This window comes from Xyrauchen texanus, chromosome 2 (genome assembly GCF_025860055.1).
Source record: "Xyrauchen texanus isolate HMW12.3.18 chromosome 2, RBS_HiC_50CHRs, whole genome shotgun sequence".
Lineage (NCBI taxonomy): Eukaryota > Metazoa > Chordata > Actinopteri > Cypriniformes > Catostomidae > Xyrauchen > Xyrauchen texanus.
Window position 1 is genome coordinate 55,289,138 of NC_068277.1, and position 27,198 is coordinate 55,316,335.

General features: G+C 37.0%; 1 protein-coding gene across 1 annotated transcript in view; it reads right to left on the reverse strand.

Annotated features, from left to right (window-relative positions):
- Positions 1-27,198, reverse strand: part of LOC127659870 (collagen alpha-1(XXV) chain-like) — a 136,374-nt gene that overhangs the window by 14,937 nt on the left and 94,239 nt on the right. Inside the window, exons 16-31 of the mRNA XM_052149831.1 lie at positions 21,904-21,972; positions 16,574-16,618; positions 16,362-16,406; positions 15,585-15,662; positions 12,993-13,016; positions 10,492-10,536; positions 10,224-10,268; positions 9,637-9,717; positions 9,448-9,510; positions 9,066-9,116; positions 8,663-8,689; positions 6,496-6,576; positions 6,168-6,203; positions 5,290-5,343; positions 4,903-4,956; positions 2,851-2,877 (exon numbers count right to left, since the gene is read on the reverse strand). Coding sequence (XP_052005791.1) covers positions 2,851-2,877; positions 4,903-4,956; positions 5,290-5,343; positions 6,168-6,203; positions 6,496-6,576; positions 8,663-8,689; positions 9,066-9,116; positions 9,448-9,510; positions 9,637-9,717; positions 10,224-10,268; positions 10,492-10,536; positions 12,993-13,016; positions 15,585-15,662; positions 16,362-16,406; positions 16,574-16,618; positions 21,904-21,972 — 825 coding nt within the window. The remainder of the gene's footprint in view (positions 1-2,850; positions 2,878-4,902; positions 4,957-5,289; positions 5,344-6,167; positions 6,204-6,495; positions 6,577-8,662; positions 8,690-9,065; positions 9,117-9,447; positions 9,511-9,636; positions 9,718-10,223; positions 10,269-10,491; positions 10,537-12,992; positions 13,017-15,584; positions 15,663-16,361; positions 16,407-16,573; positions 16,619-21,903; positions 21,973-27,198) is intronic.

Genomic DNA, 27,198 nt, shown 5'->3' on the forward strand with positions numbered 1-27,198 from the left:
CATGACGTTACATCAGTAATCATGATGTTTTCTGAGGATATAAAGGACTATAAATAAACTTATAATATATAATTTGTCTACTATTCACCTTATTCAGTACCGCCCCTTTTCCACGCTTTGCTCTTCCGAATTTTGTCATCTAACTTCCTGTTTGTATTAAAGCTAATGAGAATAGTTGATCAAAATGGGTTACGTGTGGGAGCACATCACCCCTTTACTACGTGAAAATTTAGATTTCCTGTCACTCTAAATGTTTGTTTTTTCCATAAGGGTTTAACTTGTTAATAATTTGTGTTAAAATGTCTAGTTGACATGAAAGTTCCAAAAGTGACAGTTTGTATTATTACTCATGTAAGTTCAACATTAAAGAATATTACAATTGTACTTTTTAAAATTTAATTTGTCACCCTACATTTTAAGAGGCTTAAATTAGATTTAAAATTGTTGTAAACAGAATATAAAATTAAACATACTTTTACATGTGTATGTGTGCGAGGGTATAAATATGTCACCCCTTCCCCGTCCCGATTTAACGCTCAAAAAATCTGCTTACCATAACAATAATGCGATGGCTAATGACACGAGACGGTTGTCAGAGGTGTCGTACAGAGATCATTTTAATGACTTTGCATTGTCTCTTGGAGTTTCATGAGCACAGAAGAATATCAGTATGTCCACAGCATGAACTCTATGACTTGTAAATCCACTTCGCTAGCTTATTACACTTTGACATCAACACCATAGCTATCTATATACTGTAGAACTGCTAGAACGGAAGTTCCGAGACAAAATGTTCAAGATGGCTGCGCACTAGTTTCTCTGGCGCATAAGGTGATATGACAACAAAAATAAACATTAAGGTCTTGGAGAGGGATTTTCTATGCAGTCTAATTTTATGTAACACATTTTATGTTTGTATGGACAATCAAAATTGAGTGTATTACTGTGATGTTGTTAGAGTTACCTCGTCTTGTTCTCACTGTTACCCCTTGGTTGTCATGTTTGTCACTTTTGTATTCCGTAGTTTTCACTTTTGTCCCTTGTTTAGCTCCACAGTCTCCCTGTTAGCGTTCGTGTTCTCTGTCATTGTTTTCACCTGTCCTCATTAGTTTACCATTGGTTTCTGTTTATTCACCTTGTTATCTTGTTTTGAGTTCTGTTGTTCATTGGTTCCTGTCTTCCCTTGTCCGTGTATTTAAACCCTGTCTGTTTGTTCAGTCAGTGTCTATCGTTGAATGTTGTTAGCCTGGTATGTGTTCCCTGCCCGTTTTCTCAGTCTTGTGTTTATTTCCCCATTGAGGGTTTTTCCTTTGTTCTCGTGTTTTCCGTGTACCTGCCTTGTTTGTTTCATTAATAAATTTGAACTGCACTTGGATCCGCATCTCCTCGTCTGCCTTCGCTGCTCATTCACAACAGATGTAATTACTTTTCAATTACATTATACTTTGAAGTACATTACTTTCGCTTGTGTAATATGTGTAATTAATGTGTGAATTAACATTTAAAATGTTAATTCGTGTGTATATCTGTTAGCATTTCTGTGACAGCTGAAGTGTGTGCGACAATGAATGAGGAGAAATAGACATTTTCAATTTAAGCAGAAAACCACAAACATTTCTAGGAAAAGTGATTTAGAAAATAATTTATAAGTATTAGTAATGTACTAATAAGTAACCTTTTAGATTAAGTAATCATTAATCTAATTACATTTATAGAGAAGTTGTAATTTGTTGTGGATTACTTATTTTGTGTAATTTCCCCAACACTGCTGATAGTACAAAACTTATAATAATAAATAATGCATACTGTAATACAAGGCAAATAGCTAATGTCAAGTTTACATTGGTTTGAGTTTAATTTTCTCAAGCTTACTATAAATTGTAAGTGTTTTGCAAATTATTGTCTAAATGACACAAGATCAATCAAAGCTAACCTTTGTTTATATGACTACTGTCTGGAATTATATTTCTTTAATTGCTCAGACACACCAAAATAATGAATGTGCTAAAGAAATTACCATCCTATTCTTAGAAGAATAACACTGCAAAGGTTATAGATATCCTCAACATTTACAATTGCCATGAAATTGAATTACCCTACATTTTTCATGGCATATATCATTAAACAAAGTGTCGCACAGTGTCAGTCTATGAAACAGTCAGTTGAAATGACAGAAATCATGCATGAAAAGAAGCCAATACAGAGCAAATAAAAAAGCTACTGCCTGTTGTCAATGGACTTACTCTGTAATTCTTGTTGGAGTAAGAAATTATATTTACACTTGATGATAAACTGAAAAAGGATGATTTCTTTTCAGTTTCTTATCATTATGAGATGGTGAAATGCTGTGTTAGAAATTAAACTCTGAATCATGACATACAAATACTTGACCTTGATGGTTTACTTATAGTGTGTTTCAGTTGAAAATTAAAACTACAAATATAAATAGCAAATATTCCCATTGTAGCAGACAATCTATTAAATCTGGATCTGCACACTAATCTCCAAATCTGTGGTCCATAATAAGTCCATGTGAAGGACTCTTTACCTGAGCTACTCCGTAATTGTCCATTGACATCAGATCTAATCAACAGAGAGAGTGAAACTTTCATTCCCTATTTCACAATCACCTTTTCTCCTCTTTCCCCCTCGTCACCCTTGTCTCCCTTTAATCCTGGTAACCCCTGCAAAAATACATGTAAACACATATGCCTAGAGACTCATTGGTCCAGGGGTAAAGAACTTCACTAGCATTGTAGGCAGCTACAAGAGGGCAGAACAGTAGCAGGAAGTGACCCAGGGAACAATAAAAGACAACACACAAACACAACATTCTGACGGATAACTCACATCCATTCCAGGAGTTCCAGCAGCTCCCTTAAAAAAGAAGAAAAATATGAAAGATATAAGAAAATATATAACAGAAGAAAATCAAACATTTTATGCAACTAGAATATTTAATGAGTTTATCGTAATAAAATGGTCAAAATATCTAGTGTTTTTACTAATTTTAAACATAAAATAATAATAATGATATAGAAATGTATTTTAATTTTATAATTAAATAATGATAATTCACCAAAAAATTTAAATTATCCTTACAATTAATGTCAAGTTTGTCCCTGGTTACTATCCACTGTCATTGTATGGAAAAGAGCAACTTGGACATTCTACTAAAATGTTCAGTGTTCCCACACTTTTTGATTAATTAACTTTTATGATTTTCATGAATTTTCCAGTTGTTCAGCCTTTTGATAAATCAATCATAGAGATAGCATTCATAAAGAGTCATTTTTAGTCAATTACATTTTTAAGTCCATTGCATAAAAAAAACAATAAACAAACAAACAAACATATATACATTATTGAAATTAATTTTCCAGGTCTGGAATTTCCTATTTATAAATGTCCTGATAATCCTGTAAATATCGCTTTTTGAATTCCATGCAAGAAAGAAAGTCCTACAGGTTTGGAACAACATGAGCATGAGTACATGATGGCCACTTATTCATTTTTGGGTGAACTATAACTTTAAAGGTGCTGTTAGCGACGTTAGCCGTTCTGGAATTTCCACAAGTAAAACCGTTGGTTTAGCCATGCCTTTGCTTACCAAAGACACCAAACAAGCTTTATTGACCCCGATTCCACCATGTATGAAGATGCGTCTCAGGTAATCCAATTACATTTGGTCAGGTGAGACACATCGCTGTTTACATCTGGTCACTTAAATTCATCTCCTGTGACCACTTGTGATCGGATTTGGTGGGGAGGGTTTCTTGATGTACTACATCAGTCACTATGACAGTGTGTTACTGCATGATATTAAAGCACAACAAAGTAAGAAAAGACAAAGCACGAAAAATGTCGCACTGTTTCTCCCAGATCCAGTTGAAGTTTAATCTAAGCAACATGTCAAGCAGGATTATCCATTATTTTATTGTATTACCTGTATTAAAGGAGCTTCAGGTGTTTGTTATCTATGTTGATATCAGACACACTAAAGAAGATCCGTGAAGCTCTCGTGATTGTGCATGTATCCCCTTTTTCAAATTTCCAGATCGATCAATATTTCCTTTTAAAGCCGGGTGGAAATGTGGTCACTGTGACAGACACCAAGCAGAAACTGTTGTGAAATACAACAGCTGCAAAATAGCGCCCTCAACGAACAACTGTTATGAGCAACATGGCATAAATATGGCATTAAGCCTCAATAATTCGCTGCAACTACAATTGTTACGATCCCGTGTTGTCTGCCCCATGTTTTCTGTTATAGGCGCGGGAAGCAGGAGAAGGCAGACGGGTGGTTAGGATCCAATTGCTGTTTATTTCAAAATAACAAATAAGCAAAACACAAAGAAAAGTCCACGAGGGGACAAACTAACTCAAACACAAAAGAACACACAGTGGGTAGAACAGACAGCGAAACATCCACGAAGGGCAGGGTAAACCTCGAACGAACAAGGGGGACAGAGAGAGAACATTGGCATGAACATGAAACAGAAACGTGCAACGATAACGAACCACAAAGGAAAGGGAAAACAACAGGGTTTAAATAGACACAATGAAGACTAAACGAGACACAGGTGAGAACAATGATGACTGCAGGCAGTGAGGGAGGTCAGGAATTGTGGGAAATGTAGTTTAACAAGGACAGTGAAACACGGGGCGGACAACAAGGAAAACGTGACATGGAACATGATCAGTGGAGAGTGAAACAGAAAACACGGGGCAGACAACACGGGATCGTAACAACAATACTATAAGAACAAGCAAAATTATTGACAGGCAGAAAGTGTCAGAAACCGCGGCTGTTTACAGAGTGTAGTGCTGTCATCTCACACACTTTCGGAGAGTAGGAAACAGCACATTTAAGATGTAAAGTAATTGTTTAGAAGTACTTACAGGTAATCCATATGGTCCTCTGGATCCAGGATCACCAACATCACCCTTCTCACCCTGTGACAGGTACATTGAACAGCACCTTTTATATAAACAAATCTAGTTTATAGTACCTTAAACTTCCTATCTATATAGGAAAGTGAAAATTGTTCTGTAAGGTCATCAGGTTTCCCTTTGTGGACCATTTGAAATCGTAAGCAAAAAATATTTATTATTATTATATTGAATTCAGAAGGATTTCCCTAGGATTAAAAAAGCTGTATTTGTATTTTGTAATTCATATTAAGAACTTCCAAAATTACTACATAGCTTCTACCCTGAAAATTGCACACTAGGCCTAGGAAAGTCAATAACAAACCAACAACAAACAAACCCGAAAATAAAACTTACTATATCTCCCTTCGGACCTGCAGGACCAGGAGCGCCAACTGGCCCATCCATTCCCTATAAATAAAGGTGTGTATAAAGCATTGCAACAGCATTTATAAAAATGAAAAAAACAAAAACTCAGATGTCTATATATTTGGTCAATCTGCTATTCAGAATGAGCACCCTTTCAATGATCTTATAACACTTTTCTTTATCTTTAACAGTTTCTCATGCAAACAGAAATCTCAAACAAATACACTGAGGGGCATGCATAAACAATAAATGGCATGTTAATGGATGAGTGAGTGTTAAAGCTAAAGTGTGCAATTGTTTTCAATTGTATTTTTCATTTGAATTAATCTTATATTTTTTCAAATTTCCCAACTTAATGTGTTGAGACAATTATAAGTAAGCCATTTGTAGGCTGATTTCCCCGAAATGAGTAAACACGGACTCTGTAGTGCTTTCAAAACTTTGCTCTATTTATTTGAACATCAAGAACAGTCTGACATTGCAACACTGTCTGAACCAATGGGGTGAGTTTGGGGCAAGGCTTTCTGTTTGACCGAGCGATGCAAGACAAGGTCATTTTTTTTTCTCATTTCCGTTCGGTGACGCTAGTGGTGCAGGAATTACACACTTCAGCTTAAAAATTGTGTTAATATCAAATTCAGCAGTAAAACAGATTATATTTGTTGTTGATCTTTGTGCCTTTTAACTGCATTAATAGATTTTGGATATCATATATAGTTGACTTGTTGATAAAAAATTTTTGGCAGAAATATTAGTCTAACCACATTCCCCCATTCACCATAAAAGTGTCACATGAACCATTTTGGTTTATTTTTGAAGATATAGGATGGTGGTGGGGAGATGAAGTGTGGTCACTTAAGACTCACCCTGGGTCCTGGCTTGCCATCCAAGCCAGATGCTCCCTGTGCATTTATGGAGGTATGAGTGGAGGTATGAAAAGTGGGATTAGTACATGATAAACACAATGAAATGGACAAAAAAACCTTGTCACTCATCAAATGGATGTTAAACAACATGTAAGGTGCAGCAAAGCAGGCTTGGCTGAGTGTACAAGAACAAAGGAGAGAAAGACGCTTTTGAACAGCATACAAATGGACTGTGTGGGGAATGGAGGGAAAGGTTAGAAGATGTTGAGACAAAAGAAGCAGGGTCGGGGCACTGAGATCCCAGGATGCATGGCTATCATGTACTTACAGGGAGACCGAGGGGTCCTCTGTCACCCTTATGCCCAGGCTCCCCACGTGCTCCCTTGAGACCATGCAAACCTGGTTCCCCCTAGAGAGGAGTGGCATAGGGCGGTTTAGGGGTTGCTGCAATATTTATTCAAGATCATGTGTTCTTGTTTTTGCTTTCGTTAGACAAATAGTCTGCATGCTCCTGAATAAATTTGACCTGATATTCAGCAATGACCTGCATGACTAAGGAGTTAAAATTAAAGGAATGTTCTAGGTTCAATACAAGTTAAGCTCAATCGGCAGCATTTGTAGCATAATATTGATTAACACAAAAAATCATTTTGACCAACTCCTCCAATTCTTAAAACAAAAAAGCAAAAATCTGGCCTTCAATGAGGAACTTACAATGAAAGTGAATGGGGCCAATTTTTGGAGGGTTTAAACACAGAAATGTGAAGCTTATAATTTTATAAAATCACTTACATTCATTCTTCTGGTAAAACTCATGTATTATTTGAGCTGTAAAGTTGTTTAAATGGTCCTTTTTACAGTCGTTTTAGGGTTTGCTGACATTGCATCGTCATTGTAATTGGCCCCCATTCACTTCCATTGTAAGTGCCTCACTGGAATCTCAATTTTTGCCAATTTTTAAAGAAAAGGAGGAATGAGTAGAAATAACTTTTTGTTGTAATCAACATTATGCCACAAATTCTTTCAATTGGGCTTAACTTGTATTGAACCAGGAGCATTCGTTTAAGGAGGTGTGGAGACCTGCTGCAAACTCCAAAACATGTCATCCTTAAAGGGATAGTACACCCAAAAATGAAAATTCCCCCATCATTTACTTCCCCTCATGTCAACCCAGATCTGCAGAACACAAAGGAAGATTTTGTAGAGGAATATATCAGCTCTGCTGGTGTTTACAATTCAAGTAAATGGTGACCAGACCGTTGAAGCTCCAAAAATCACATAAAGGCCAAAGAAAGTATTCCATAAGACTCCAGTTTTTTAAGCCATATCTTCAGGCGCGATATGATAAGTGTGGGTGAGAAACAGATCCATATTTAGGTAATTTTTTACAATGAATCTGAAAGTGAAAGTGGAGATTTATAGTAAAAAAGGACTTATATTTTTATTATATTTCTCACCCACACCTATTATATCACTTCTGAAGATGTGGATTAAACGACTGGAGTCTTATGGATTACATTTATGTGATTTTTGGAGCTTCAAAGGTCTGGTCACCAGCAGAGCTGAGATATTCTTCCAAAAAAAATATTTGTTTGTGTTATGTAGAAGAAAGAATCACACATCATGGATGACATGAGGCTGAGTAAATTATAAGAGGATTCACATTTTTGGGTCAACTATCCCTTTTATGAAAAAAAAATGCCCAAACGATTGCTATAATTTTTGATAAGAGTGCAATTTGCTGTCTGAAAAATGTTGGACAAGTTTGCAGCAGGACTTAAACACCGAATGTCAGTATTTGATGAGGTGGGATTAATGAGTAATTCTGGAAGGCATTAATTTAAACTGATTTAATTAGCAACAAAGTTAAGAAAAGGATGGTCTCATTAAAATTACTTGACAGTGGCATACATTTTGCTAAATTATCTTACATTGTTCATTACATGTTTTGCGGCAGTTCCAGGTTGAAATGTTCACTGAGTAGCACTTAAAGCAATTTCTCCAAAACAGAAGAGGTTAACGCTCTATCGAGTTTTAAACCAACAAAACCTACCTACCTACCTCCCTAACCTAAACCTTAAAGCAAATATGACATGAAAAATGCAATTGCTGAAGCAACCAAGTCATTTTGTGTTGTTTCCATGAAACTTTCATCTCACGTGTCAACTGGACTCGTATCTCAATTCTTTGATTCGGGAGTGCAACAAGGTTTAAAAAAGGAAGTGTTTATTAACTGATAATCAGCAGTTTCACAAGTGATTTGTGTGAAAGTGAATAAAAGTCATAGTTGTTTAACCACCTCAAGTGTTTATTTCACCAGGAAACTGCTGCGATATGTACAACGAGCCACATAAAATAATTTTGCAAAAATGTAGGTATAGTAACGTGATTCTTTGAGACCAGGTTGGTTACGACACAGGCATGGCTGTGGCATTGATATCAGCTATAGCATAGAATTTCTCCTGTCATCTTGTCTCCATCCTGTAATGACCTACCTTTGGTCCAGGGAGTCCATGAGGACCCTGCAACACATACAGATACATTATCTAATGGGTTACAAGAAACCAGCCATTATTTTTGCAATTCCATTTGGTGATGCTAGTGTTTGAGAAATTACACACTTCACTTTAAGGTCACTCAAGAGTGACCTCCATTCGTAAAAAATCCAGATGCTGCCTGTTATGCAATCTACTCAGCCTCAGTTACATTTCTTTTCAGATATGATTTTATATCTATATTGGCTTGCACAGACCTACTGTATGGCAATATACTGCAGTCTTACATAACTGTCCTGATGTACAAAATATAGGTAAGCATTAAAGAATATGTTTAGTGCTTATATTGGCTACTTGGTCATGTAGAAGATATGCTCTTTGCGTTATAAACTATTCAACTCACCATGGGGCCAGGTGGTCCGTGAGTCCCAGGCGCGCCAGGGGGTCCGATTATCTGTTAATGTTAAAAAAGAAAACAACTCAGATGACAAAGGCATAACTAAAATACAAGCCAGGTATACAGCAGTTCAAGATTCCTGCAGTCTGGCCCTGAATAATACAAACTGTCAAATTAATTCCAAGTAAAGTGATTTGGCATAATGCATATGAAATGATGAAAAAGCATTAACTCTCAATACATGTTCTGAGATCATGCAAACTGTCATCACATTCAAATAGACTTGTCTTAGTTGTCTACAGCAGTGGTTGACAGTGAGTTAAACAGCAAACCATGCACATATTCTTAGATCAAGTTTTAGTTGGACACTATTGTTGGCTGTCCTTACCGAGGGTCCCTGATGGCCAGGCAAGCCGGCGTCTCCTTTGTCTCCTTTAAGGCCATTCACACCCTGCGGGCACATTACCATGAAATGACTTAACTTAAGAAAACAATGCAACAAGCCATTAGGCCTGTTCGGGATCATTCTTGATTTATGCTATTAGTGTCAACATATGATATGCAAAGATCATTTTACCGGCAAGCCAGGGAGACCCATTGCTCCCTTGTCTCCTGATATTCCAGTGATTCCCATGTCCCCTTTAGAGCCCTTGTGACCCTTTGAACATCCAGCATGTGGATAATATTAATTGTGACATATATTGGACCCACTTTATATTAGGTGTCTTTCACTGCTAAGTATTTAAGCATTTAATACAATGTACTTATTATGTACATACGTGTTGTTGTATTGTACTTACATTTAAAGTACATGCATTTACTTACATCTGTAGTCACACTGTTAACCTTATCCTAATCCAAAACCTAACTTTCCCCAACCCTTACCCTAAATCCTAACCCTAATCTAAACCCTAGCCCTACCGCTAAACCTACTGTACCTCAACCTCGGTAGCAGCAAATGTGAACCTTGTGATCATTTTGAAAAATGTAGTTACACAATAAGTGCATTGTATTGTATGTATTTTAATGTTAGTATACAGTAGTTCAAGATACCTAATATAAAGTGGAACCCATAAATGATTACATAATGACAGAGTCATTAGACGATAGAGTGTGATTTGGATCAGAAAATAGCCGCTAGACAAACAGAATATTTTCCCTTACCCTTTCTCCATCCAGCCCAGGCAGTCCAGGGACACCCTCATCCCCCTGAAAAAAAGCAATCATGTTTCTCTATAGACTGCAATGAACAGTAGTAACACTGTAAATTCAAGTTCTTCACAGCTGCTGCTTATATCAATCTTCCACACATCTTCTTCTTTCTTTTTGTTCTGTGCCAGCACAAAAATACTAAACTGATAAAGAAGGACTGCCCTCATTAAATTGCCCATCAAAGCCACAATTTTAGACGGTACAGCATGAATGTTGTTACCTTGATTCCCTTTGGTCCAACTGGCCCAGGAGGCCCAGGGGGACCCTAAATTACAAAAAATAAATAGCAAGACAAGATGTTAGATAAATTTTAATGCAAAGTTTAAAAGCCTAAAAAAGGTTTTTGTCTAGATGCACTCTAAAAGAATGACACTTAGGCCCTAATTTACAAAGATCTCTAATAAAGGGGACTCATTTGTTAGACCTATCTTTAAAATTGTATGTGCACTTCATGGGTGTATTGTGGGTGATTTACAAAGAATAATTGTGCAAATAACCACACCTGCAAATTTGCTGGACCCCATTTAATGTTCTACTGTAAAATAATTAACCGAATAAAACATTTTTATCATGAGAAACACATTAATTTAATATCAAATTAATGCATGTAAACAAACCAGCAGCATTGGATATAATTTGTATTCTGTCAGGAAAGACTCAGATGACTTGAATTAATACGAATAGAGATATTTCGATCATTTAGCGTAAGTCCCGGCCTAATGTTCAGCGCTCAGATACTTGCTGGGATGCTTTGCTTGCAAAGATGGCAGGGGAGAGGAGCTTACCCCTATGGCAGGACAGGACCTAACCTGGAGATAATGTGGGGGTGGGGGGTAAAAAACAACGAGGCATAGTAAGCAATGAAGGCAGCTGTGTGAGCTTATTAACCAGGGCCTGGATAGTGATTGGATGAGATGCCTGATTGAATGAAAGCACAAAAACCATGAATCCTCGTGGCAGACCTACCACTTAAGCTTCCATTTCTCCATTCTCAGTCTAATTTTTCAAAATGATGGCATAATGTACAGTTTGAATTAGATTAATACCTGCCATTCAGTTGTATTAATTTTCTCTTGCAGTTACCTGAAAATTACTTTCTAGTATAATATATCACTTTGTGGTGCAAATCAATACATTTTCATCAGCAACATCCTTTATTTTGCACATGTTGGAGGCATGCCTCTAAATTTCATATTCATTAGGGGAAATGAAAAAAATTGCCAAGACTATTTTGCGCATCTGAAAGACATAATCCTCAATTGATTAGTATTTGTACTATTGATAATTGGTTAGTAGAACAGCTCAGACATTTTTCGAATGTGCTATCAAGTTTGCATGTGTTTTATGCAAATCATTATCATTTTCTCACCCTCATCCCATCCAAAATGTATATGACTTCCTTTCTTCTGCAGAACACAATGAAGATTTAAGAAGAATATTTCAGCTCTGTAGGTCCATACAATGCAAGTGAATGGTGACCAGACCTTTGAAGCGCCAAAAACCACATAAAGGCAGCATATAAGTAATCCATAAGACTCCAGTGGTTAAATCTATGTCTTCAGAAGTGATATAGTAGGAGTGGGTGAGAAACAGATCAATATTTCAGTCCCTTTTTATCATGAATCTCCACTTTCACATTCTGAAAGTGGAAGTGGATATTTATAGTAAAAAAAAGGATATAAATATTGATCTGTTTCTCACCCAAAGTGATTGCATCGCTATAGAAGTCACATAAAATGCCTTTATATGCTTTTTGGTGCTTCAAAGGTCTGGCAAATTCACTTTTACAATTCACATGCATTGTATGGACCTACAGTGCTGAAATATTTTTTTCTAAAATCTGCGTTTGTGTTCAGCAAAACAAAAGAAAGTCATACACATCTGGGATCAGGGATGGATTACCGACTGGGCCAATGGAGTCAGTGCCCAAGGCTTTAAGGTTGCACGATCCAGTTTGGCGATCCCCCCGCTCGAAAACCCATCAACAAAACAGGCCAATTCGTCCCTGTCTGGGATGGCACGAAAGTGAGTAAATGATGAGATAATTTTCATTTTTGAGTAAACTATCCCTTTAAGTAGCTGTAAACATTTACAAATCAGCCAAAATACTTAAATTGTACCCTATATTTGAAAATAATTTATTCAAAATTCTATCAAAATGCTTTTATAATGAGTTAGAACAAATAAATATGCAAGGGTCGGGTGAATTTGCATTTGAATTATTGAAATCTGAAAAGCTTTATCTGATGTTCTGCAGGCACAGATTTTGTTTAATAAGATTACAATTTGGTAACCTGAAATAATTTGTCCTTACTCTAGATTTCTGTGTTCATTTATCATTGCATTACTGCACAGACACTATTATCAACAAGTTTGCACTTCTATCTTATCAGCAATATTAGAATATAGGCCTTTAGTAATAATAGATGGCTCCAGTGTTGTGAAACCATAATGCAGGCAACTCAAGAGGTGTTCTATCCTTTCCACTCATGCATTCACACACACTTTAACCCTTGTTACGATGGAGACGAGGCTCATTTTATGTCAGATAAAACAAACATTAACAAAAATGGGCACATCAGCAACACACAATGTTCTCTAAACATTGAGTAACTGTTAGGAGAATTAGCAGAATTAAGAAAGAAACAAGTTTATAGAAGGTTCATGCAGGGCAACAATATGGTAATGATATAATACACAGACAAGACAGGGGTAAATTACCGTAACTGTAATAGTTGTTATCTTCTGTAGGCGGCCAGGAGGAGGGGAGGGTAAGAGATAATATTATAGTTATGCACCAGAACAACCTGTGTGTCAGCATGCTTTGTCTGTACCCATTGCTCAAAAAGTATGCTTTTTAAGAACGACTTACTATCATCAGACACTTTTCACAGACTTTGATGACACGTTTTCTAGAAACCTATTTATATATCTTTTTTTTTTCTTGTCAAAACAATATAGTGTAAAGTTATAACTGTATACTGTGTGCTATATTACCCTGGAATTAATAACAATAATAATAATAATAAAAAGTTACCACTGCTGTGATGAGGTTTCTAATGCAGCTGCTGAGGGAGTTACAGTTAATTTGGCCCTATAATTTAAGTTTTCATTCATTACCAACCCAAACCAATAGTCATTCATGAAAAACCAACAGGCGCAGACCTCTAGCTCGCATTATCATGTTGACTAAACCAGGAGTTTTCAAACTTTTTGATGAGTCCCAAAATATGACTTATTAATATCAACTTTCTAAAATATATAAAGTTTGCTTTATATTTTTGTGTTTAAAGACCAGATGAAAATTAAGAAAAAAATAAGTGTGATGTTATAAAGACAATTTAAATAATTAGCTTTTATAATGTTATTGTACTAAAGCCAAAATAAATGACTGACATACTATCTGTAGGGATGCACCAATATATCGGCCAATTATTGACCAAATTAAAACCATCGGTTATAACCGTCAATATAAACTGCCAATATCAACCATTGGTTTTTCATATTACAGTTTTCATGCTTATGCGATCATATGAAGGCGATATGAAAAAACTATGGTTTATTTATAATTAATTGCGTAAATGTATTGTGTTGTATTAAGTATATTACTTTTTGTGTTTAATACAAAGAAATACCTGACAAATTAATTCTGAAAAATTAAACATTCCGAATATAATTATAATATGTATTTGTAATGTAAAATGCCAGTTCTAATGTTTACAACTGCAAAAACAATATGCAAAATATTTTAGAAGAGCGAAATAATCTTTTCCACCCTACATAAATCATGTTATATATAATTTTCTTTGTTCTAGTTGCCATAATCCACTGCTTTCTATAATTTCCTATTCTGCCCCCAAGTTGTTAAAACGGATTAAAAACGAATTTTTTCTTTTGCTTTTGGAGCAAATGGGAACGCACATTTTTTTTGCTGTGGTCTCCCATTTACTGCTACAGAACTTTACCCTTGCTCTACTTTACTTCTGTGATCCAAACCAAGAAATGTGAAAAGGGTCCATGGAAAATTATCCATTACCCACTACTAGTTAAAATGTCCTATTTATATACAGAGTTAAAAAATGACCTGGAAAAAATATACCTATTGTCTTAAAGGGGAAGTTCAACCTAAATATCTAAATTCTGTCATCTTTTAATTTGCCTCATGTTATTCCAAACCTGTAATTTCAGTCACCATTCACTTTCATTGTACAGATGTGGCCTTTGTGCACTTTTCAGGCGGCTTCATGCAGCAAATCTCAGGAAATATTGGTCTGGCTGGCTTCTTGGAATTTAAATACATTTGTTATATTTCTCACAATATCCACCAGGTGGCACAAGGAAGGTTGAAAAGATTAACTGAACCAGCAAGGAGTAGTAAGTACATTAATAGTGTACAGTAACTTTCTTATTAGGTAAAGCTAAAATATACAGTACAAAAGGTGGAAAAAATCTACAAAAACAGTTTCTAGACTAGTGTGTCGCTGGTTCTAAACTGTGCTTAAGCACTTATGTTTTTAATCTTTACAACAGTAGTTTACTGTTTTTTTAACAGTAAACTACAATGTATTGAATATTTAATTAAAATGGTATCAATTTAGCAGATGTTTTCAGCAATTTACAGATGAGAAAAGTAACACATTCATTTATTTATTGTTAGAACAATAAAATAGATTTTGTACATTTTTAATGCAAAATTCCTAAGCAAAACTATACTGATCTGATGAAAACATATCAGTATTCGCCTGTGGATTATTATTCAAATCTGTATCGTGTCAGCCATATATTTTCATATCGGTATATCCCTAACTATCTGGACAATAATCTTAGCCTACTTTGTAGTATGTGGACAGCGTATATTTTTTCTGCTCAATAATTCGGTGAATATATATATTTTTTTCTTTTTTCATTTATGAACAATTTTCTTTCTCTGAAATTTCAAACGGACCCTAGCACTCCCCGGACCATGGTTGATCATGTACTGTATCTCCTAAGCTTTGCGATACCACATGAAATTGCAGGATCCATTTCTCTTTTACACACGTTTTTAAAGGCCACATCTGTGTGGAAATATACCTAATACAAGTGAATGGTGACTGAGGCTGTCATTCTGCAAATCATCACTTTTTGTATTCCACATAAGAAAAAAGTAATACATGTTTGGAACAACATGAGGTTGAGAAAATGTACATTTTTGGGTGAACTGTCTCTCTTATCATTGTTTAGGGTATTATAGAACATAGAGTAAATATGATTTTGCAATGGAAATCAGCTACATGATTCCAACTGAAAGGTTCCTGAAAAAGCAAAACTAACCTGAAGAGCCTCTTGGATGTTTTCGTTGTAGTCTATGATTTCAGTTGTACCTTGGTCACCTTTCTCCCCAGATGGACCCTGAATAACAATGATATTTATTTGAGCAAAGAAATGGAAATGCTAGCACTGTTTATACTGATGAAATAAGAATCAATATGGATGAGATAGGCTTGGGACAATTAGCTCATTCTGATATTAAATATGAAACGAAGAAAAGACAATTTCACCAATAGTGCTGTGCTTAATCACATACTTTCCTTGAAAGAGTAAATTACTCTAACAAAACTTAATACGCTATCAAAACATCACATTTACCACAACTGCAGTCTTTGTTTTGTAAGACCTTTACTCCAGGTGACACTGCACACTGGTAGGCCATCTTAAAAATAGAAAATTGCTTTCTATTGCACAGTCACTTATTTACTGACAGTCACTTATTTACTAACTCAATTAATTGCATTATGCCCTGGATTTGTGGATAATCAATAAATTCTGTCCCTTCTGGTTTCATTCAGTCAAGTGCAGCCTTAACCTGATTACATCAGCAGTTTTCAAGGTTTCTGCATTGACATATTCAGATCTTCATGTTCTATCCAACTCGAGGAGTTCATATTTAAAAATTGTCAATTTGATATATTTAAAACTACCCAACAGCAACTGTTGGTCATGATGTCAGATGGTGGCATGATGTCAGAATAAAGCTTATTAACAGACCAATGTTTCATTCACTTGCCAGAATTGTCAGAACTGTCTCGGAGATTGGTAGACATTACTCACTTGTGGTCCTGTTGGGCCGACGTCTCCTTTGTCTCCTCTATCCCCCTGTCATTTTAAAATATGTACTGAGATTATATTTAAGCCTTTGCGATAGTAAAATATTGCCTATTTTTATAGCAAAATATGAGACAATCTTTTTTATATAATTTTAGCTTTAAATTTCAAATGAATTTAACTTTACAATGCACAACTTACAGAAAATATTAACTGACCTTTGAACCTTTAGAGCCTGGTATTCCTGATTCTCCCTGCTCCCCCTAACAATGATTTAAAGAAAGTTAAAGATTTATCATACGCATACAGAAGCAACCTGAACAATATCTACTGTTCTGTGTGGTCAGATTATTCATGGCCAATATCACCAGTGTCCCACTGCCTGTCTCGAGTCAGGATAAAGGTGGAGGGTTGGGCATGGGGCTAGCGACCCCATCCCATAAAAACACCCCCTGCTATGGAAATGTCGGCAAGGGAAAACACTTGTGTCATCGGATGTCAGAGAGAAGAAGATCAGGAAACTGGAAGTTTCCTGATCTTGAAGTCAAGTCAATTTTATTTGTATAGCGCCTTTCACAACACACATCGTTTCAAAGCAGCTTTACAGAATATCAGCATTAACAGACGATAAAACTGTAATGTCTATAAAGTCGATTAATCATCATTGTGTAATTTAGATAAAATACGATTTTTAATAGTGTTTAAAAATAATTAAATGATAATTGTATTAATAACCCCAGTGAGCAAGCTGTAGGCTGACTGTGGCAAGGAACACAAAACTCCATAAAATGTAGATTAATGGAGAAAAATAACCTTGGGAGAAACCAGACTCACTGTGGGGGCCAGTTCCCTCTGGCTAACATTATGAATGTAATGTAAATATTAATTATGTATAGGTAAAATCATGGTTTAAAATTATTAAACTAAGTGTTAAGGGTCAGTGATTAAACATTGATTGTGTTTGAACTGTAAGATTAATGACCAAAGTCTTTGAAGTCCATCTTGATTAATTGCAGAAGTTCACATAGATGCAATTGTCCTTGTTAATTGGCTGATGAAGGCTTTTGTTGGCAATAGTTAGTCTATGCATTTCATTTCAAGATCGTAGTCCATAAATAGACTGAGGTGAAGCAGGTTGGAATTGGCATCATTTCATCCTCTGAAGTCCGTCATAATAGATTGAAGTGATGTTTGGCTGGCACCGGCTGCATTTAGTCATCATCATTCTGCGTCATGTAGCAGTGGAGTCCAACATGATGCAGGAATGGTGCTGGATCCAGCCGGTTCTGGTGACCTCAGGATAGGAGTCCCGAGGTTGAGACAGGGAAACAAATAAAAAGATGAAGGATGGAGATCAAAGCTGTGAGGACGTCCCCACCCTGATATCAGAAATTCTGATGCCAAAATGTCACATCAGAGGTGGATGCTGGAACATGTGGACTGTTTCAAACAGCTGTTTCAAGCTGGTCAAGCAGTGAGCGAGATGATCCGCTACAACTTAAGCCTGCTCGGCATCACAGAACTGGTACCTGAAAAAAAAAAAACTCAACACAGTAGAAACCCTCATCTGGTCAGTGAGACAGGATGACAAACATCTAGAAGGTTTAGCCATCATTATCAGCAAAAACCTACAGTGGAAACCAATCAACAAACATCTACTGTATGTAAGGATGAATTTCAAATATGCAAAGTTATCCATCATCATAGCATATGGACCAATTGAAGATACAGATGAAGTAAAGGAGGGTTTCTACAACCACCTACATAACAGCCTCGAAGATATCCCAAGAAATGATGTACTCCTCCTTATAGGAGACTTCAATGCAATTACAACGAATGCAGAGAAAGAACAATGGGAAAACATGGCCTGGGCGAATGCATGGACAACGGCGAATGTCTCAACAGATTTTGTGAAGACAATGACCTTGTCATCGGCAACACCCTCTTCACCCATAAAAACATCCACATGCTGGCAGAACCTAGAGCCAGATTGATAATTTAATTGTCAACAGCACTCCCTGCGAGTTGTACGATTGATGAGACACGCGGACATTGGCAGTAACCATAATCTTCTAGGGGCAAAGTTGACTCGCAAGCTGAGGAAAGTGAAAAACCAGGGAGAACAGAAGCGAATGCTTTGAAGAAGCCAAGCTGAAGGACAATCTAATCCAAATAGAGTCTGGCATCACCCTGAAGAATTGGTTTGACATCCTCCAAGATGAAACAGTGCTTGCCACTGACACCTTCAACCAAGCAATGAGGATAAATGGAGAAGCCATTCTAGGATCCAGGAAGAAGAATAGAAAGTGGAATAGATTTCAGAAACAACATGGAAAACCATCGAATATACCATCGAATAAGATATCTGAAGAAAAACTTCTGAACATCAAGTCACCAAGGCTGAAAGAATCTCAGCACAGTACAGTGAACAAGACAAGGAAGTAAATTCCTCGGCAAGAAGAGAAAAACGACAATATATTGACCAACTTGCAGAAGAAGCAGAGACAGTCGCCAAACAAAAAGACATGAAAACAGTTTACCTGATCACCAGGAAACTAAAAGGGGACTATGGACAGGCCCACGACATCCCTGTAAAATCAGAAAATCCTCTGTCATCACAGAGGCTTAACTGTACACATGGAAACAACATTTCCAGAACATCTTGAAGTGCCCAGAATCAACAATAACAGCTGACATTCCAGATGCGGAAAAAGACTTCAACATTATATCAATTACCATTGAAGAAGTAAAGGAATCCATCCGGAAGTTAAAAAGCAGCAAAGTACCAGGCGAAGACAGCATATGCTCTGAGACACTGAAGGCAGAAGATAAAGAAATACCACAGATCCGCCAAGGCATCTTACAGGAAATCTGTGACAGTGAAGAATCCCCTGGCATCTGGAAGACTGGCATCATAGTACCAACGAAAGGGGACCTTGGCAACTGTAACAACTGGAGAGGTATCACACTACTATCATTTACCAGCAAAGTCTTCAGTCGCATCATACTGCAATGTATCACTGAAGCAATAGATTCTATTCTCTGCCAAGAACAAGCCGGTGGAAGATCCTGCATTTATCTTTGTTTTACGAAATATTCTTGAACAGTCCCATGAATGGAACAGCGCACTCTACATTGTATTTGTGGATTTTGAGAAAGCTTTCAATAGCCTACACAGAGTGTTGTTATGGAAGATCCTTCCTTAGGCACTATGGGATACCCCAAAATTATGTCAACATCATTAAGCCACTCTATGAAAACTTTGAGTACAAAGTCATCCACCAGAAGCTTTCCAGATAAACACTGGCATCAAGCAAGGCTGCATCCTCTCATCACTACTCTTCTCATTGGCAGTCGACTGGCTTGGCTGATGCACCGAACTGAGGGAAGGAGACAGGAGATCCAGTGGAAGCTCTGTGCATATTGTAGATCCTCTGGCCCAACATCATCCCAAATGAAGGTGTAAAAACCATCTCAGAAGTTGTGCATCTGCGCTGCCGGAGATGGCTTGGACACATCTGTCGGAAGCCTCTCAACTCCTTGTCCAGGACAGTGTTCCACTGGACACCACAAGGAAAAAGAAACCATGGCAGACCCAAGGAAACATGGCGCAGGTCAGTTGAGAGAGAGAGATGACAGCCCCCAAGGCAACAGCTGAGAGAGACTGGTTGCGGTCCCTTGCCTTCGCATCAAGCACTGCAAGGTGCAAAGAGGACTGAGAGAGAGATGTCACCAGAGGAACAATAACCTGATTAAATTCTATTGCTTGAACAAAAGCATGTCAGTTCACTACTCAAACCACCCTTGAGAATTACACAGGTGGTAATGTGGTTTACACATATAAAATGTAATGTCATAGCTTGTTTGAAATACTAATAAGGGATTGTTTATGTGAACTCGGAAAAGACAGACTGTCTGTCAAAAAATTAATTTTCCTCTGGGTATTATTGGGGGTGTCATTACATGTCATGCGTCTTTGTTTAGACTGAGACAAAAACCTCCTGCAGAGCAAACCCACAGTATAAACATAGCTGATTCCAGCATTGCTGTCTGTGAAAAGACCACAGGTAGAGAAAATTATCACTTGTCTAAATCTCATTCAAAGTAAATAGTTTCCTGAGGAAGTATGGCAGGGCAATTATTTCACATCCCCAAAGCAATCTTAGAGGTTTTAATATTTAAACCAAACTAAACAAATAATTAAAGTCTGTAAAATTTTGGTGGTCATGTTTGACAATGGGACATTACAAGCTCAAAGTTCCCTGCATCACCATTTGGGGGAGTAAATTATCTTTATTTTTTTTTTCAAATGAAAGCACTTAAAAGGTTAGACAAAATGAAAATAATCTTATAATTTACTCACCCTCATGCCATCCGAGATGCGTATGACTTTCTTTCTGCTACGGAACACAAATGAAGCTTTTTAGAAGAATATCTTAGCTCTGTTGGTCCATACAACGCAAGTAAATTGTGGCCAGGCCTTCAAAGCTCCAAAAAGGAGATGAAGTCAACATAAAAAGTTATCCGTATGACTCCAGTAGTTTAGTTATGTCTTATGAAGCAATCCAATCGGTTTTGGGTGAGAACAGACCAAAATATAATGCCCTTTTCACTATAAATCTTGACAGCAATCTCTCTTGGCAATCATGATGTCAAGCTTGATTACACTTCCTATAGCGCCATCTAGCACTCTGCACATGCAGTAAGTGTAATCGAGCTTGAAATCATGATCATGCCTAGAGACTGCAATGGAAAGATGTACAGTGAAAGACAAGTTGCATCTTGGTCTGTTCTCACCCAAAACAAACTGGATCACTTCAGAAGACATTGATAAAACTACTGGAGTGGAACTGATTATTTTGATGTTACCTTTATCACCTTTTTGGAGCTTCAAAGGCCTGGCTACTATTCACTTGCATTGTATGGACCTACAGGGCTGAGATATTCTTCTAAAAATCTTTGTTTGTACTCAGCAGAAGAAAGTTATACACATCTGGGATGGCATGAGGGTGAGTAAATGATAAGATAATTTTCATTTTTGGGTGAACTATACCTATATTCACTCTCTTGTTGTTCCAAACTGAATGACTGTCTATATTCAGTGGAACACAAAAGGAGATGGCAGGATTTGACAGCTTCAGTCACTTTTCACTTTCATTGCATCTTTTTTCCACACACTAAAAATTAATGGTAATTGAGGCTAGCATTGTTACCTTACCATACATCTCCTTTTGAGTTACATGGAATAAAACAAAATAAAATAATGCTGGTTTGAAACAACCTGAGAGTGAGAAAATGATGACAGAATTTTCATTTAAGGGTAAAATGTCCCTTTAAGAACACAAGTCCATTAATTTCCACAGCAGCTAATTATACAAATGGAAATAAAAAAACTACTAACTATAACTGAACAATAGTCTGGAAAGTTTTGCTCATTGTGACAGACTGCTCATTGTTGAATGCAAGTTCACAAGTCTCGCCAAAAGGCTGAGTCTTCCCATGTCCTCAGTTGAACACAGCAAAGTCACCCATTGTCAGCTCATCTTACCTTCTGCCCTGCTGGGCCTGTTTCTCCATGTTCACCCTTGCCTGGCGGCCCTGATTCTCCTCTTTCTCCCTGCAAAGATGAAATTTGACAACTGTTGATGTTTTTAGTCTTATAAGTCTAACAAAGTAATTTTTTTATGTCTGTCTCTTGCTCCTTTTTGTCAAACTTGCATTCTTTATCATAAATTCTCACAACAGGCAAAAGATAGATGTATAAGTTGGTGCCACACTTTGTTTGATATGATAAGATATTATTTAGACCCCCCCCCACCCACCCACCCATGCTTTATGTGTATTGGTCTCTTTGAAATAACCTGTAGAGGGCAGTATGGTAGCACTTAACATTTCTTGAGATGGTGCTTGAGTCTGGTGCTTATTTAATGACATATGTGCCTCAGCACACTCTCTTAAACAAAACACACTTTTACCTAATCAAACACCTATTTAAGATGTACATTTTCTTAATAATCTTATTAATCAGAATAAATCTTTACCTGCCTCACTTTTTACAACTGGTTGAAAAATTATTTTATATGAATTAACTTTCTCTTCAGTGGAAAAAAAAACAAAAAACAAACAAGCAGATATTAGGCAGAATGTTTGTCTCAGTTATCATTTACTTTCTTGGCATCTTTATTATAGGCAATGAAAGTTAATAGTGACTGAGGCTGTATTTCTGCTTAATATCTCTTTTGTTTTCATATTATCATTCATTGTTAAATTCATATAGGATTGGAACGAGATGAGAGTGAGTACAGAAGTTAAATTTTTGGGTGAATTATTTCATGAAATACAATTCGTAATGTTTAAGGGGTATATAAGTGTATTATTTTATCTAATATGTTGTTTTGGTGGTTTCTATCTTGTCAGTTTACTTTAATTAATTTAACCATTTAAGCTTGGAGATAAACTAATTACCAAATATTAATATCTACAGTCTTGACCAACACAAAATAGATAAATTAGAAGATGAACTGTACAATGCATGTAGACATTATGACCAAAACTGCTTTGAAATTTACAGAGAGATCAGAAGTGATCCATTTTGATCTTTTATTAATACATTTGCACTGTACATATTATTATAATCAATAAAAACATCAAACTGATCAAATATTATTTCTCATTGGAAAGCACTCAAAGATTATAATACAAATGTTTTATAGATTTGTTTTGGAAACAGACAAAAATATAGCAAGTAATAGCTAAGTATATAGCATGTCTTTGACATACCTGTGTAGTATTATACATGCAGAAGAATTGAAACGACATGATTTGAATCTAGGATTTACCCAATTTTAATCCTGGAATTCCACAACGTCATAAATGGAAAGACGTTGGTGCCAGTGAGTCGCACATCGGGCCAATAAAGCTAACAAAGAGACTTGTGACTTGAAAACGTCTCAGCAAAGGGGCCCTAAGTTCAAAGGTCAAAGCAATAAAAGACAGAACACACAATCTTGGAGTTCCCAAGAGACTCGGGACACACGATATAAAGCAGTTTCCTACACTTAGACTCATCAGATCACGTAACATCATGACCATGATTCAGCAAACAGCATCTTAAAAAGGACATTCCTTCTAAAATGTACAGAATGCATTTAAATCCACGTTTAAATACAATACCTAGGCTTGCTAGGCAATTCTGACAATTTCTTTGAACTGTGGTAACTTGTATAACTGACAAATGAATGATTATAACCTGATAAACCTCTTTAAAATGTGTGTAATGTTTTATCCATGTTGTATAACCAATGAATTAACCAGTATGATTTGTAACAAGGGATTTAAATTTTTTGTTACCTACACATAATAGCCATAAAAAATGTCATGCTTAGTATGTAAACGTGCGCTGGCGTATGCAGAGAAAGCTGACGACAACGAATGTCATGCCTCTTGTACCATTTGCAAGATATAATGTTAATGATTAAACATGCACTATTTTGAGCGGGAATTTTGTAAAAGAATCTGAAACAAAGAACCATAAATCAACTTTCGGAAAAGACAGCCCTGTTGACCATGTGACTCTGAAACGTCACTTCTGATTGGCGCAGGACACCTTTGGTGATGCGGCCAATTTCAGTTCAAATGTTTCCAAACAGGAAGAACACGCTCTCTTCAGTCTCTTCCTCTTCTGTCTTCACACGCTTCATCTTCAGACTTCGCTCTGACTCTTCCCTCGTGAGTCTTCTCTGGATCTTGTCGGAACCCGATCCATGCGATGTGAGGTCCAAGGAAGCTCGGGACTCGACGTCCCGAGAAAGCTCATCACTCTCTATGGCTCACACACCCATGAGAAGGCCTCGCTTCAAAGCCAACCTCATCATTCATAAAGACAATAACTTTGATCTTACAGAGGTCCAAAACATTGACGGAACGAACTTTCGACCAAAAGCCAAGAACCAAGCAACACAATGAATGCAAGGAAAACATCACTACATACAAGTACATCTCCAATATTATGCTCAAAGTGCGGGTCTATTTGTGAAATACTTTATAATAAAATTATTAATCATAATTCACTCATTAAAGCTAATTCCTCATAGCAGAAATTGTGAGCGGATACACCTAGACGTTGTATTAATGGTGGAGAATTTATTCAGAAAAATAATCTAGTTATTTGTCATTTATCTAATTTATAATGGTTGTCGAACGCGACTAATTCCATTATAAATTTCATTACCTAATAATGTACAATAAGGACAGTTTAATTCAGTTCATAGCTCACATATTTCAAGACACTAAATTCCCTTACATATATTGGTGTTAGAAGATGGGCACGTTAACGGTTCCCTTCTAAATTTAGCAACCCCTAAATATTCTTACATATAATGGTGTGAGAATGAGTTCCCTTCTAAATGTCACATACCAAATGTCCTACACCTCTTACATGAAAACAAGTGTTGCTTGTAAGCAGTGTTTTCACTTGTAACTTCACGGGAAAAACTATACTAAACCAATCGTCTTAGGATTCAGATCACGGCAAACAGAGGTGGAAGTCATCCAAATATTGGCAGAGAGGATCGTTCACTCTAATTACATATGGCCACCAGGAGGTGATACCAAGTACATGACACGGACTCGATGGGACATATGACACAGAATGGAACTGAATGAGATCTCAATACTCATGCCATCATGCTTTGGTGAGAGAGCATACCTTTAGTAATTGTTGTATTTGCATGTGTAATTAGTTCTTATGTACAATTATTATGCTTTATTTTTTTGGAGAGGCTTTTGGACACTTGGGCTATATCCTAAATCGTTCACTCATTCACTATTTCCTATATAGTGAATAGCAGTGAGTGCACTATATCTCAGCGGTGAGTGAACGAAATGTGTGAGTGAATTCGGATGCTGACGTATACACCGGGTGCCGGAGCTCTGGGGTTGTCGCAACAACAACTTAACAAATTAACTTTTAAAATACTTGGGCCTTACGTGTTATTCTTATTAAATTATATATTAATACAATACATCTTTCTGTTTGTCATTTTTAATATATATATTAATATAAAGAGTAAACACATTTTTATCAAATGTATATTATTTTATTTATTAATTTGTTATATTTTCGAATCTTTAAACTCCAATACAATCTGGGTAGCGCTTCTGGGCTCATAGTGCCCTCATCTGACCATAAACAGCACCAAAGTTATTGAAATTAGAGTGCGTTGTGGGTAAGAATGATTGAACACAAGTAGGGAATGAGAGGCTCATTCAGAATTCAGACACTTGGCGGACACCCAAAATAGTGCATTATATAGTGCAGGGGTTCTCAACCTTTTGCAAGCTGGGCCCCCCCAAAGCTGGTTCATTGCAGTTGGGGCCCCAGTGCCCCCAGCCCCACCCCACCCCATGCTTTATTGTTGTTGTTATTATTATTATTATTATTATTATTATAATTGGCAGTAGCACCAGACTTCTAATGTGAGCTTGCAGGCATTATTATTATTATTATGAGTAGTAGTAGGCCTATCATCATTACTAGGCTATTGCTATATAATTATATGAGGTTACATGCTTTATTGTTGTTATTATTATTATTATTATTATTATTATTATCATCATCATCATCATCAGTAGGCCTATTATCATTACTAGGCTATTGCTATAATTGGGAATTGGCACCAGACCTCTGATATTAATTTATGCTTTATTATTGTTATTATTACTAGGCCTAATAGTAGGCATCATCTGCATTTTGTACAGAAGCTTGCTGGTAGGTGATGTTAATATGAGACCTGAGCCTGCTTTGCCTTGCAAAGATCCTCAATTCTTGGCTCAATGTTTGATAAACATAGCCTCAAATCATCCTCGATTTGTGCACGATTGCGGTATTTCGTTTTGAGTGCAGTCATTTTTGAGAATCCTGCCTCACACAAATATCTCGACGCGAAAGGAAGGAGAATCTTCAAAGCGACGTCACAGAGTTCAGGGTATTCCTGCATCAATGCTGCCCAGAATGACGAAAGAGGGCAGGAGCTAAAGAGTTCCTTCAGTCTACTGTCACTCTTCAGCTCAATAAGCTGTTCCTGCATATCAATTGATAGCTTGTTTGCTGTGCACACAAACGGATCTCGAACCCACACAAAAGAGTGATAATCCTCTTTAAAGTACGTCGCAAATTGTTTTCTCATTGCTGACAGGTGCTCAGACGCTGACTGAAATAGGGAGGAGAAATCGTGTGACGTGCCTGCATCAGTGATAAAGTCTGCAAGGCTGGGGAATATGTCGCAGTTCCTTCGACTGATGCGGCCATGCCAGAGGTCTAGTTTTGTGTGAAGGCGTGCACTTTGTCTGCAAGGAGCAAAATATGAGTTTCGCGGCCTTGCAAAGACAGGTTGAGGCCATTCAAGCGGTCAAATATATCGACCAAATAGGACAGAGACGCAAGCCTCATAGTGTCATCCAGATGCTTCGCCAGATCTGATTTGATTTCTGTCAAAAACCACTTCACCTCCTCTCGCAGCTCATACAACCGCTGTAACACCCGCCCCCTGGAGAGCCAGCGAACTTCAGTGTGCAGAAACAGCTGTTCGTGCCCTGACCCCATCTCCTGGCAGAGGACCCCAAACAAGCGAGAGTTTAGCGGCCGTGATTTGATTTATTATTTTCACGGATTGGTTCAGCACGGAGTCAAAGAGAACCGGCATTTTTTTAGTAGCTAGTGCTTCGTGATGGACCATGCAATGTGTCCATTTCACAAGTGGAGCTACTTGCTGAACGCGAGCAGCTAAGCCACGCTCACGCCCCGTCATTGCCTGCGCACCATCCGTGCATAGGCCAACGCATC